Source organism: Porites lutea, chromosome 8, assembly GCF_958299795.1.
Source record: "Porites lutea chromosome 8, jaPorLute2.1, whole genome shotgun sequence".
NCBI classification, from domain to species: Eukaryota; Metazoa; Cnidaria; class Anthozoa; order Scleractinia; family Poritidae; genus Porites; species Porites lutea.
In genome coordinates, this window is record NC_133208.1 from 12,952,427 (window position 1) to 12,966,342 (window position 13,916).

The 13,916-nt window shown below is 39.8% G+C and overlaps 1 protein-coding gene and 1 long non-coding RNA gene across 2 annotated transcripts in view; one reads left to right on the forward strand and one right to left on the reverse strand.

Annotated features, from left to right (window-relative positions):
- Positions 1 to 5,671: 5,671 nt before the first annotated feature.
- LOC140945056 (uncharacterized) lies at positions 5,672 to 9,673 on the reverse strand. The gene is made up of 3 exons (XR_012166720.1): positions 9,531 to 9,673; positions 8,191 to 8,389; positions 5,672 to 5,859 (listed from the first exon to the last, which is right to left on the reverse strand). It is a non-coding gene; the product is annotated as an uncharacterized lncRNA (long non-coding RNA).
- A 1,655-nt stretch (positions 9,674 to 11,328) lies between these two features.
- The window catches only part of LOC140945055 (uncharacterized), a 3,208-nt gene continuing 620 nt past the window's right edge, over positions 11,329 to 13,916 (forward strand). Inside the window, exons 1-2 of the mRNA XM_073394126.1 lie at positions 11,329 to 11,728; positions 13,153 to 13,327. Coding sequence (XP_073250227.1) covers positions 11,626 to 11,728; positions 13,153 to 13,327 — 278 coding nt within the window. The 5' untranslated portion in view covers positions 11,329 to 11,625. The remainder of the gene's footprint in view (positions 11,729 to 13,152; positions 13,328 to 13,916) is intronic.

Consider the following 13,916-nt stretch of genomic DNA (forward strand, 5'->3'; position numbering starts at 1 on the left):
TGAGTCTTGACAACAACAACATTTATTGGCATTTCCATGAGTAGATGACATTGCCGATTACAATATTGATCATGTCAAGGTAAAGGAAAAAAAAAGAAAAGAAAGTAACATTTATCATTGTAAATAATAATTAATAATAATGGCTAAAATTACACGGAAAAAGCTAACTATATTGTAGCCAAGGCCGTATGAATCGAAAATTAAACAAAAAAAAAAAAAGAAAGAGAAGAAGACTACCACTTTACCGTCGACTGAGTTAATAACATAACGCAATTCCCCTTTCGATTTTAAAAAATATGTTGTTAGGACTAATTTTTAACCTCTCAAGTCCGTTTTTCCCTGTGTTGCTAGAAAAGCACATAGATGGAGGAAAATCTGACACACATTTTCCCGGAACTGAAAAAGACTATAATAGCTGTATATATTTTGAAGTCTTCGACTTATTAGTGAACGGGATCAAGTCTAGATTGATCAACCAGGTTATGACATCCAGGAGCGTAGCGTCCATAAACGCGCCCGTGCGTACAGTTGAAAGTTGGCTGGAAAATAATTCTTTATATATATATATAGATTTCCTGAAAGCATTTTTATCATTAAACAAAGGTGACTGATAAATTTTTCGCATTATATTGGTGTCTTTTGCCCGTCTGAAGGGTAGACGTCTCGCCCTTAGCCAGCGAGTCACTAGAGACGAGGAGAGACGCAGACACTATGCAGCTGTCATACAGGCTATCTCGCCGTTTGCTTAATATTTCCTTGATGGCGTCACTGTTTTACCCTTTTTCCGTAATCACTGTACCTTAACAACAACACTGGAGATGGGTAAAATATATTCTAACCATTTGCATTTTCTTTCGTACTTAATAAAATGTCCTGTGGATAACGCAGGAAATGGCATCCCCGAGCCCCTAAACTACTTAAATTTAAAAATTTTCTGAGAGAGCATGCCCCCAGACGGTGATCCGCCCTACTTCGGATCGCCTTCGAACTTCCAACTTTTTCCCTTTGCGTACACCTTCAAAATCTTACTCTACGACAATGAAATCTATAAGAATCTCGAAAACTTGCTTTTCAAGATAGTTTCAGAAGGCCATTTCTCAAGTAAGTCATTATCAACCAAGCTGCAACTATAAGCAGGGAACGTCTTGAAACGCAGCTTACTATTTTGAAAATGCAAGCTCAAGAAAGTTCCATAGCCTCTGTGTCATCCATAATAGACCCGGCGTCTTAATATTCTCTTTTTGCTTTGTTCCGTTGGTTAATTTTGAAACCACGTTTTAACCTAAGAAATATGGGGAACAAGAAGTGATCAATATAAGGAATGATTCAAACGTATTTGAATGACTAGCTTCCTACGCAGACACCTCTTTGAGCTCGTCACGCGATTAGCCTCCTACGCAGACGTTCTTAGGGCTCGTCACGCGTTTTCTCCCCCACGTGGGGGAGAAATGCGTGACGAGTCCTAAGAACGTCTGCCTAGGAGGCTATCACGCTATCAGATCATATCGGCCTGCATAGAAGGCTGTTGCATAATTAAAATTAAATAGTATAGTTATCGATAAAATTATCATCAATAATATGTGATAAAATAAACTAAATACACCTTTTTTAAGGAAATGATTATACATAGAGTTGTAAAACTCATTAGTTTTACTTGTTTCGCCCCCAAGTCTAGAGTCTCGGCCAATGTTTCTGTCAACTCTGGGCTTGCATGGCCAATATTCTCTTTTTGCTTTGTTCCGTTGGTTAATTTTGAAACCACGTTTTAACCTAAGAAATATGGGGAACAAGAAGTGATCAATATAAGGAATGATTCAAACGTATTTGAATGACTAGCTTCCTACGCAGACACCTCTTTGAGCTCGTCACGCGATTAGCCTCCTACGCAGACGTTCTTAGGGCTCGTCACGCGTTTTCTCCCCCACGCGGGGGAGAAACGCGTGACGAGTCCTAAGAACGTCTGTGTAGGAGGCTATCACGCAATCAGATCATATCGGCCTGCATAGAAGGCTATTGCATAATTAAAATTAAATAGTATAGTTATCGATAAAATTATCATCAATAATATGTGATAAAATAAACTAAATACACCTTTTTTAAGGAAATGATTATACATAGAGTTGTAAAACTCATTAGTTTTAATTGTTTCGCCTCCAAGTCTAGAGTCTCGGCCAATGTTTCTGTCAACTCTGGGCTTGCATGGCCATTAGTTCCTTGAAAGGCCTGCCTCAATCCAGACAACCGATACTCTTTAAATACCACTCTTTTCTTCGACGATGCTGAAGCTGCATTTTGATTTGACTTTCGTTTTCCTGGCAACAAGATAAGTCTTAGTTCAGTTTCGACGACCTGAACTTCCAAAAAACGTGGCCTTAATTAATTTAAGGTTTAATTCCTGGCCCACGGAATTATCCTTCTACCTGGCCATATTTTCGAAATCGATTAACATGAATTGCATAGACCTTTAAACCACGTACCTTTTTTCAGGGCGATGAGCTCTTCCTGCCCGCACTTATCTTGTAGGAACTTTTCCATCTTTTCCCATAAAAATTTTCCCTGACCCTTTGGGAGCTCTGCTGGTGGCATTCTCAACGCATCAGGTTTCCGGCCGAGTACTTCGCCGGCAAACAATGACTGACACACGCCATTCTTATGTAGCCAAGCATTCATATCATTTGCTATATCTTTTGGGGGTCTTGTTGTGATGCTTTGGTTTTCTAGAAATTAATGGAAAGATTACGGAATAGTGATTCTTAAGACTTATCCACGTCACGTTGTGTAAAACGTTTAGATGATACCCACCTTCACCATTTTTCTGAGAAGCCGAAGATTCGTGCGCTTCACCTGGGGTTTCGCGCGTTTCTTCTCCCGGTTCAAAGCACTCTGTGATATTTCCTCCTCTATTTAGAACGAATTCCATCAGAGCATTTCTATCTTGCTCATTTACAGTTACTGCAAACCGTGCAAACTTTACAGAAATCATTGTAATCAACCAGGGATCTATAGCGGATTTCAAATAGGACAAACGCTTAGTATACCTAAAAGTTTGTTGAAAAGATGAACGAACAGGGAAGTTGTTATAAGTGTCTCTGCGAGCTCTTTAATATCTTTTGGTGTTTCCGTGTCGAAAATTGGTACGATAATTCAGTTTCGATAAATTCGATATTTATCGATAAAATCGATAACTCTAATTCAAACATGGATAATTATCGATTACTCACACCGAACTCTTTTATCGAATTTTATCGAATTTGGAAAAAATTAATCGATTTTTATCGATTGTTATCGAATGTTATCGATTATCGATATTATCGAATGACTACGCCGGGACATTTAGCTGCGTTAAACATTTACCTAATTAGTACATTTTTACTAATTTACAACCACTGTGGTCAGGCTGGTTTGTCGATAAATTCCATAGCCTCAACTGTCGCAATAATATGGTACCCTTTTTTCTATCGTCTGGTACTGAGCCTGTCTATGATATCAGGGGCACCCAACGAGAATATAGTTCAAAACCACTCAAACATAGCATTGTTAAACGTATTTTAGTATTAAAACGGTAGATATAGGCATATTTTTATCCCCTAAAATTTTTCATCTGTTCGGATTTCCCAGCTGAAAGTCTAGTGATTCGAAAATTATAGGGATCAAAAACTTACCTTTTCGAAAATTTCAGCCAGAAAAAAGGCTCCCGAAAATTGTAGGTAACCCTTTTAGGGTAAAAAATCGGTTAAAAATGGGCAATTATACCATTTTTTAGATGTTCGAAAATCCTAGGAGAGGATGACAAGCAAGAAATTTTGGAAAAAATGTTCCGAAAATTCTAGATATTAAATCGTCTTCCGAAAAGATATTTTCCGAAAATTGTCGTTGGGTGCCCCTGTGATATTTGTATTATACTCGGCTAATATTAATTGTCGTCATTTCAGAATAGAGGTATTGATCAAATGTTACGTAGCAGTTCATAGGTTTTTTTAACTACAATACAGGTTTTAAAACATTGCTTGAAGATAGCCTGAAAGTGGAAATAAACTATATCTAAAAGTATTTAATAAATGGCCCAGTGCATTAGAGCGAAACCCCGCTTTACGGACACCCACTTTATATGGACACCCCGTTCTGATGGACAGTTTGTTTTGTCCCTGGGAAAAGAAAGCCCTACATTTTCTCTAAACTCAACCCGCTTAATACGGACACCCTCAGTGTCCGTATCATTATAACGGGGTTTGACTGTTTAGACTTTCTCTGACGGATTTGGCGGGAGAGAAGATCGAGAGGTATCAGCCCACGACAGTCGTGCCCTCTCACTTTCAAATTCGTTCCTACGGGCCTGAGTAGCTATGTTTACTGATCTACTTTCACGTTTTTCGAAGGCCAGAAAAATAAAATAAATGGCCAAGTTTCTTGCAGACAAAGGGATCTACATAACTGAACAGAAAAGTATCATATCGTTTGCACTCAATGGTTAAAATTAGGATATCTGTGACTTATAGAAACAGAGATATTGTCTTTCATTAAGGTAAAGAGTGCAGTTTAGCATGAAGTGTTGCTTGTCTTCGATTTCATTTTAAGAACAGTAACTAGATGTAACTGCAAAGCAGCGAGGCTGAAAACAGAGCGCGGGACTGGGTAGAGACAATAAAAATATTTAATATTCATTAAATTTTTCTCTTATCTCAAATGGCGTGTAAAGGTGGATTTCCAATGTCGCATAATTTTTATGTGCGTATGCAATTACTCGTTTGCCAAAAGAAAGTACAGTGTAATCCCACTTTACGGCCACCTCGGTAATACAGTCACCTCGTTATTTACGATCACTTTTTCTTGACAAGAAAAAGGCCATTTGTCAGTTTATTATAAAAATCTCTCGTTAATGCGGTCACCCGTAAATTCGGCCAACGGCCTTTTTTTAAAATCTCTAACAGTAGAATCTTTCATAAATTTTTCATCCCGTTAATACGTAATACGGGCACACAGTTCGAAATTAGAAAATTAAAATGCCTATGTCATGTCAATTCCATATAAAGCCTGTTTCTTTTTTTGATATACAGTTCACTTAAAATTTGTTTGTGGTGGTGTAATGGCCAAGGAAAGGAAGGAAAAGGATTGTTTAAAGTAGTTTTTACAAAGAAGTGCGAATGCGATGTATGGTGTATTTTTCATGATCCTTAAGTCATGACATTTGGCCCTACATGCCCTGGTAATACGGCCAAATGTTTTGGATCCCATTGCTGACCGTATTTAACGGGGTTCCACTGTATACGAAAGGAGTAACTTTTCCGCTGAAAATGGAATAGAGTGTTTTCACTCACGTGGCCAGGATCTATGCAAATTTATTGGAACAAAAGAAAGCGTTTGCATAAGAAAAGAGTCCAACTCCCACAGGACTGGCCTGGGACACCAACATGGCCGCCGTTTCATTGTTTTGGGACACCAATATGGCCGCCGTGACGTCATGTGAAAACACTCTATATAAAAGGGTAGGGGCTGGACCTCGGGGTGGAGCTTCCCCGATAAAACTTTGTTGATTACCCTCCCCCTCCGGGAGGGATTGGAACCCCTAAGACCTTGTCGTTCTCTATCAGCCAGGATTTGTCGACAAAGCTTTTTGCAAGCCGTAAGGTCAGTAGTGAATTCGCTTTCTATTAAATTGTTTTTTATTGTTGTTTATTTAAAGAAGTGTTTTCAACTCAAAGGCAGGAGCTCTGACCAGCAGCTTTTAAGTATTGATTATTCCCTGGGCGTTTACACGGTCATCTCGGGCCTGATAGGATCGAGCCGAGCGGTGGAACCCCCTTATCCAGTTATTTGAGCGTCACTTGCCTGCGTACGATGCTGGCGATCAGATCGACAATCCTGATAAGAGAAGTGGAATACAGAAGGTCAGTAAGTAACTTTTATGAGCGTATGGCCTTCCTGAATTATACCTTGCCTAGTCCCTGGGCCTCATTATTATGCGCTGCCGATGCTTTTCGGGTCACGTGGTCCGATTTGAGGCCTATACAAACTCGGAGAAGTGAGACATTTTGTCTCACTTGGGGCGGAGCTTTTGGAAGCGGGCGAGCTGGCAATATTTTTTCCGCGCTGATGAAAGATATCCAGCAGCCATGGAGAGTACAGAGGATAAAGAGGTAAACCGAGCATTTCTATTTTATGCACGTTTTCATTGTTGAAAGTCCTTTGGCCTTTTTTTTCATTTATCTCATTAAACTAATTTGAACTTAATTTCATCTCAAAAACTATTTGTAGGTTAAGCAAATCAAGAATCGGAAACTAAGCTAGAGAAATAAGTTTATATTTATTCTTGGATATGAAAAGCTATCTTTCGTTTCTCTATTTTCGCTTGCTCCTATAAATTTCTCGTTATCATTTCCCTTCGAAATATTTTATGTAATGTAATTTTTGGATTTTGAAGCTTATCAAACTAATCGAACAGGCTGTTGAATTTGGTCTCTAAATTTGGTAGAATGTCAACAAACTACTGTTTCAAATCTTTTTATCCATAAAGAATTATCATTTTAATGGTTCAATTGAAAATGAACTAAAAGAGCAATTACTTGCACGTTATACAGTAGTATTCTTTCCGATTCAAAGCAATATTTATGTTCTTTAGTAACAGAAACCAGGTTACTTATTTTTGTAATAGTGTCAATAGTGCCGATCTTTAAGCGAAGGATATTCACGCGCAAAAATGCAAAAATGCTCACACATGCGCACTCCGAGATTGTCTAGGCGTCTCCCGGCCGTTCGTCTCGGATACGTCACCGAAATGTATTGACCGAGAGGGCCTGGGAAGACGCCGTATAGGGACTCAGAGGCAAAATTATACCCTGATCAGCTTACGAAACTACAACGGTGACGTGAACGGGAACGTCAGGGAACGAATGTCAACACTCTCTACGTGTATCACGCTTTTCTGTACATTTCTTTGCTGTTCCCGCACAACAACGACTTGAACTTATGTGAACAATTCTACTGGTATTGTGAGCGCGGATGTATGTAGTCTCCTCTCTTCAGCACCAGCTTAGTCGACTTAGTCAGTCACCGTTGTGGTATAGGCAAGTCCCTTATGTTATGAGACAGGACGGGTAGGGAGAAGAGACAATTAGGGAGTTTTTGAGCTACGCACGTCAACCGGAAGTAAGCCTTTTTCTCTTTTAATGTGCCTTGACGCTACCAAATTTGTACTGCTGCATGTCTTTACTCTTATAGAGTCGATTTGCCCAAGAAATTTGTTGAAAATCACGACTGAAGAGTTAAAAAGAGTCAACTCCCGGCGGTTGACGTGCGTCAAAAACGTCGCGTCCTAAGCTGGAAGGGGAAAGGAGGGAAAAGGGAGAGGGGATTGGGGAGAGAAGGAATTCCCTTTTTTTTTTCCACCCCCCTCCCTTTTTTGCGCATGCCACGCAGGTTAAGAGACACTTGGGGCTGCTTTTTTTAGTGATAAAAACAGTAGGCCAGCTTTTTTTTCGTTTTGGTCCCACGCTACTTTACAGTGATCGTGGTGAGACTACGTAATATAATAATGGACCAATAATTCATACTTGGCTGCGAGACTTGGGAGAATAAAACAAAAGAAATCATCTGGAAACTCAGCACTTAATAATACATTTTTTTTTGTTTTACTCTCCCACCCAAGCCTTGGAGCCATACATCGAAATTGGTTTATTGTTTACCCTGACTTTCCAAATGACTCGTGGTCTTTCCAGCCGTTTCGTTGTCCATATGTCTTAAGACTTAAAGAAAGGTTTTGTAAGGCCAGATAAAGCCCGTCCTCAATGGACAAGAGAATGACCTTTTCAGGGTGAGAAACATCGGTTGACTCTGCCTAACAAAACATTTTGCATGCCCCGAAAAACTTGAAACTAGAGTCTAACGGTTAAATTATGCGTGCGTGAAACTTAAATCTTAATCGTGCTCCGTCTAGAATGTTCTCACTCTGTAAAAATTTCATAACACCTTTTTCCCGGAGAAAACTCGTCACCATTTTTGTTTGAGCTGTATCTTGCTAGCTCTTCCTTCCCTTCATAATTTACCATGTTGTTTTTGTTAGCTGCACAGTAATGTTGTTCTATCTAATACTATCGCACTGGGGGGAGTCCGGTTTTGAATTGCAAGTGATCCGCGTGTAATCCCGGAATGTTTTAAATTAATACTCTATTTATATGTCTATGTTAGCAGCCTTACCGCCCATCACGTTAGTCCGGCTGGCTTTACCATATCACCCACTGTTAGTAACAGTCTGTTTCTAGCTGTAGAATTCCTGGTCTAAATGGACGGGGCTTGTTTAGCTTGCATTTCTCAAACGACATTCTACACTTAGGAAATCCAAATAGACCTGGAAGATTACATTGCGGTAGAGATCCAGTGCACTGAACGCAGTCACCTAAAACAACAACAAAAAGGGTCTGGTGTCATATTTAGACCCACCCAACCGAATCTCCCGAGAGACAACCTCGTCCCCAGGGCTTTTCCCTTAAAAAATGGGTGGGACGAGGTTGCTCGAGAGAAAGACAGGCACCCACTCCACACTAGTCCGGAAGAGAAGAGATCTTCGAGGAGACTGCCTGAACGTTGTGAACAGGTCTCCGAGGGAAACGATACAAATGCCGTGAGCAGCCAAAAACAAAACAAAACAAAACAAAAACAAAACAGTGAAAGAAAATACTCGGATAGCCTGAATTTCCGACATCACTTCGAGTCGCTAGCCTTAGTCCTTCATGCAGGCACATGAGGGAGTGAGCGACTCGAAGTGATGTCGGAAATTCAGGCTAATTCTCGGAGTTTAGGGAAATGAATTGTATCAAGGGAGAAAAGTGAGCTAGCTCATTCTCTCTTCCTTGTACTTATAGAAATAGTAATAGACATATATAACCGGAACGCATGAGGCTGTCTTAACTTTCTTGCCACTAGACAAACACTTTCATAGCCGGTCACTAGTGAAAACCTTCTCTTATCACTATTAAAAACGGAGGCTAATAATTTTATTGCTTACAAAAAGAAATTCATAGGGAAAATACCTTTTTTGTTACCCGTGCCAAATACATTTGGATATGACTTTAAATCACAATTTAATTATCGATGGACTCTTTTGTTGAGGCCTCATTTATATAAAATTGACCAAATGGTATTTTCCTTTTTTCGTCATTTCCAACCTCTACGAACAAAAGACACTTCACTACTTTTCCCTAGCCCTTTGTGTAGTAACAAAAATCAGTCGTGTCAATTGACGACAATTAAGAGGTAAACGGAGCTTAAACCTCTTATGGTCGGTTATTTTAACAAAGTCTAATTATATTAGGCCGCGGTTAAACAAATCTTTGGACTTCCAGATCTCCTCCGCTTAGTGGGTCATTTCAAGAAGACAAGTGCCTTTGTAGTCTATGCTTTACTGAGGCCCTCAAGATACTGTTCACGATAAACGGTTTTTTCTTATGAAAGTGTTTGGCAAACTGAAAGTGGCTTAGAATAGGGTTTTGTTAAACACTGGCTAAAAAAACGTTTAAATAACCGGCCCTTAATCTCACCTGCTGTAACAGGTCTTCCACCTGCAGATTGAAACGATACAGAAATAAGTGCCAACAAGACGAAACACCATTTCATTTTGGGGCGGTATATTACCCTACACGCTTCTCCTATTCGTGTTTCAAGCGGAAATGAACAAAAATAATTTTCAAGAGGAAGAATTAAAGATCATAATAGAACCGCACCTCAATGTTGTCACACCACGGAAATTGCACCTGAAGACTGATGATCCAGTTTCACATGGCCGCTTAACTGAGTTTCATCTGGATGTTACTAAATTCGGGGAACGGGGAGCAGCACGACAGAAGGGGAAAATAAAAAATAGGAACAAAACCAGGAACTGGAAATAAAGTTAAAGATAGGGCTAGGGTTCAAGTGAAGTTTTCTTCCCTTTTTCAATTTTACCGTTGCCCGTACTTGTTCCCACACCCCGTTACCCGTTTTAGTAACATCCGTTTCCGTCACCGCCAACGCCTTCTTTTGTCAGTCGAAAACAGAGTGTAAACCAAACTACAATCAAAATGTTGAATGCTGTTTTAGGGCTAGGGTTTGGGTTGACACACTAACCCTAACCCTAACATAATCCTAACCCTAACCCTAAAACAGCATACTTTTTAAGAAAGATAGACCCTGACTCTGGCCCCGGCCCGGCCCCGACCCGGCGTTTCACTGACACCTATCTCTTCTTGCGGGACAAAGCGGCGTGATCCCGTGCCGGAGGTCGATCATGCCAGCTCGGGTGGCCTATCAAAACAGAGGACTTGCTTCATCTTGCCCGTTTGAGGAGCTAGCCATGAAATAAGGGGTGTAACATATTGTTTACTGTATAAGATTTCAGCCACAGACCCAAGAGTTAACAATCGCGCAACCCTTAGTGTAGCCATGCATTCGCCCAAGAATTGAGCTGGCCTAATATCAACTTGCATATTCTCAACACCATTCGGAAAAGAAAAAGAGAAAGGAAAGGAGCTAGAACTTTGGACAATACCCAGCAATCTTCACCTCACGATTGGTCAATAACGCCGAATGTTCTGTAGAACTTACAAATGGTACCTTTTGTTTTAAATCTCTAAAACATAAAAAGTTATGGATTTTCCTGAATTTTTTTGGAGGGAACCCGGAGTTTTTGGTTTAGTAAAAGAATTAAAATCTACCTTCTTTAACAAACTTCCTTCGTGCCGTGGAAGACACACCCGGCCTTAACTGGATGTTTTTAATGTATAGAAAATAGGAAGCCAGGTCAGGAACTTATCTGTAGAAATGGAAACCTCCCAGCCGTTTAGCTGGGAGGTTTACAAGTCAGTCGGCGCGCGGTCACTTCAGTTGGAAGATTTGGGTAAATAACTAAACGAAATTGGGTGAGCAAAACGCGGCTGATGCGTAGAGAGAAAAACGTAGATCAGTATGTAAGAAAGATAACAAACGGAGGTTTTCAATATCTTGTTGATAGGTAGTTGATATGAGAAGACTTTCTTTAAGTGAATTTCTACTCAGTAACGAATAAAAGTTGGAATATTGGCAGGTGGCTTTTAGACTGGTTTTTACTGTCGGTGTATCAATTTCTTGTTGTGTTAAGAGATCCCAGGTATTATAAGGTTCAAAACCGTGTCTCATTCAGTCATTGTTTTAATACTACTGATCATATCCTGTCCAAGGTGCTCTAGAAGAGTGGAGCGGACGACGAATGAAAACTGAAGGCGAAAGGAACTGCCTTGTGCCGGCGGCACATTTTCTTACGTTTTCCGGCCCTAAAAGTCTGCAACTGCACAGTGGCTTAGCTTAGCTGTTTGTATTAAGCAGATCACCAAATCGTTTAAATAAATTCCTGGTTCACTTGTTTCCTTCAGGCGTCATTGTTGTTTAAACAACCTCTATCGTTCGATTGATGTAGCATGTCAAATTCTTGTTGTTTTGTACACGTTGCTTTAAAAATTAATCGCCGGAAACCCACTCTACGCGCATGCCTCTAAAGAAGCCTTCCGATCTGAGAAGTACACAACAAAAATATCTCCGTTTTGCTGGCCAACTTTAAGCTCATATAGATATATTTGCCTGCAAATTCTGCCTTAACTTGCTTTGTCACAAATGACCTAAGATATGGCAGATTTGTGGCGTCTTGTTTTTAGTTTCGTCTTTGTTTTAACTGCGGTGCTTCAAAAAACACTGTGCGTTCGCCACGAAACATTCTGGGGCGAAAAAGGTAAGAATTACTTCAGCCTTTTTTTTGTATTTTTCAATCTTTGATTCTAATTGCTGTCGTGATATCGAGATAAAAAGAGTTAGGATCTTTGCGATGCAAAATTACATCACTGCAGTCGGCCAGCGTGTGTTTTCTTGACCGCTAGACTTGTTTCACGATGGGAAATATATCAATATGGTCGTGGAATTGATTTGTGACTTTATCTGAAAGGCTTGAAAGAATAAAATTCTCTTTAAACATAGACTGAATTAATTGCGCAAATACGAAAGATCATAAAAGCGTTATTAAACATGGCTCTATTTCCTCAACTTAATGGTGTTATAAACTGAAACGTTTTATATTTGACAATTTGACTCGGTTGTCTTCCTCGCCACATGTTGTCGTTATTTTTTGTAAGCGACAACTGTGATTTTTAATTACTTTCCTTACGAAGCCTGAATGGGAACCCCGGAAGTAAAAAAAAAAAAACCACCATTTGAGTGAGCGGATATTTTGCTAAGTGAACATGTTAAGTTATATTCGAGATTAGACGAGGATATTGCGCTGCTTTTGTAACTTGTGGTATATTGTATGAATTCTACTCCATTTTACCTCTAAGTCTACCTGCGTGGTATGATGTGAAAACTTAGCATTATCGTATCGAAAAACAATAACGGAAAACAGGGATAATAATTATGAAGGGGAACACTTAAAACTGAATATAGACAATTGTTAGGGTATAGATATATTTAACAAATTTAAAAGCGGGCGCTTCAGTTTCGGCCGTTCTGTCTTCGGTTTTTAGACTATTTGATATATAGCAGTCTGACCCAAAACGATTTACAAGCTGTCTAGGATGATTCGAATCCATTTTCGTCAAATTCCTGAAAAAACACTAGACTGGAAAGCCGCTCAAAAGGGACTGGAAGCTATGATTCGTGGTTTCTATTTGACGCGGCTGACATTTAAATGAACCAATCAAGTGCATTGAATAAGCGAGTGCCGAGCGCGGGAAAGTGACGTGAAAAAGTCATCGGTTTTGGCTTTTCCGCACTGAAGTTTAAGAAATTACATGGAGGAAAAAGAAAACACAGAAGAGCAAGCAATGTTGAAAAATGTAGCAGTACGTAGTAGTACTCTGTGCGCTACTTACAAAATTTACCTACAGTGCGTAATTAAAGACATCGAAGGTTTTGATATGAAATGCGTCCGCGCCTAAAAAAACCGGGCAACTAGGCAGAGTGAAGGCATTGAAAACGCGCAATCTTTGGCCACATTATTTCAGTGTAAAACAAAACGATAATGCCCTAGTGCGGATGGGATCTTATAGGATACTGATTGATATCATATTTAATATATACTTAAGTGTATGAATTGCTGTGAGTCGTTTATTCTTTGTTTTTAACTGTTGTTGATATTGTGGGATCTGTTGTTGTTTTGTTTAGCACCACCTGGTTGTCAACCTTGTCCCAAGAAAAGCGAAGGACTCTTCGACACCCCTGTTTGTGGCATGAATGGCATCGCTTACAAGAACTTCTGTTATCTAACCCTTAGAAATTGTATTGCTAAAATATTGAAGAAGCCCTTAGTAGTGCCGTCAAAGGACCCTAATACGTGCGGGTAAGATCTTTCATTCAATACAATTGCCCTGTGGGACTTTCTTTTCGGGACGTTATTTTTTCTATCTCTTCAGTGATTGGCTATTACGAAATTGGGCAGGAGAATGGATCCAAATTCGTCTCCCAAAACCCGTCCCATAAAGTAGTTCGACACAACTCCGATCCAGTCTCATGCGGTTCTGGAGCGCGGGCTCATTTCTCGAACAGCGGTTGGTAATCGAGCCACAATCTAAACTGCTTTAAAGACTTCGTCTATGTTTTTCCCATTTAGCCAAACAGTTTCAGCTGTAAAGGCCCTAGAATTTCGAAAACAGAATAAATGGAAGAGAAGTCATGGTTCATTGGACAAAACCGAAGAAAATTGGAACGTATTGTAATTGTGTTGTGTAAATTATGTAGGGAGAGTAAAACCGTTGGTAAGATTGGCTTGAAGCCGAAGCATGTGCGTCATGGGGGTGGGTAACGATTATTGATTTGAACGCATACCAGTCCTTCCCGTTCCAGATAATTATCTATCTGTTAGATACAATGGGAATTAGAGTAGCCACATAAAATAGCTACAGTCTTTGACTGGATTATTGGAAAATTGA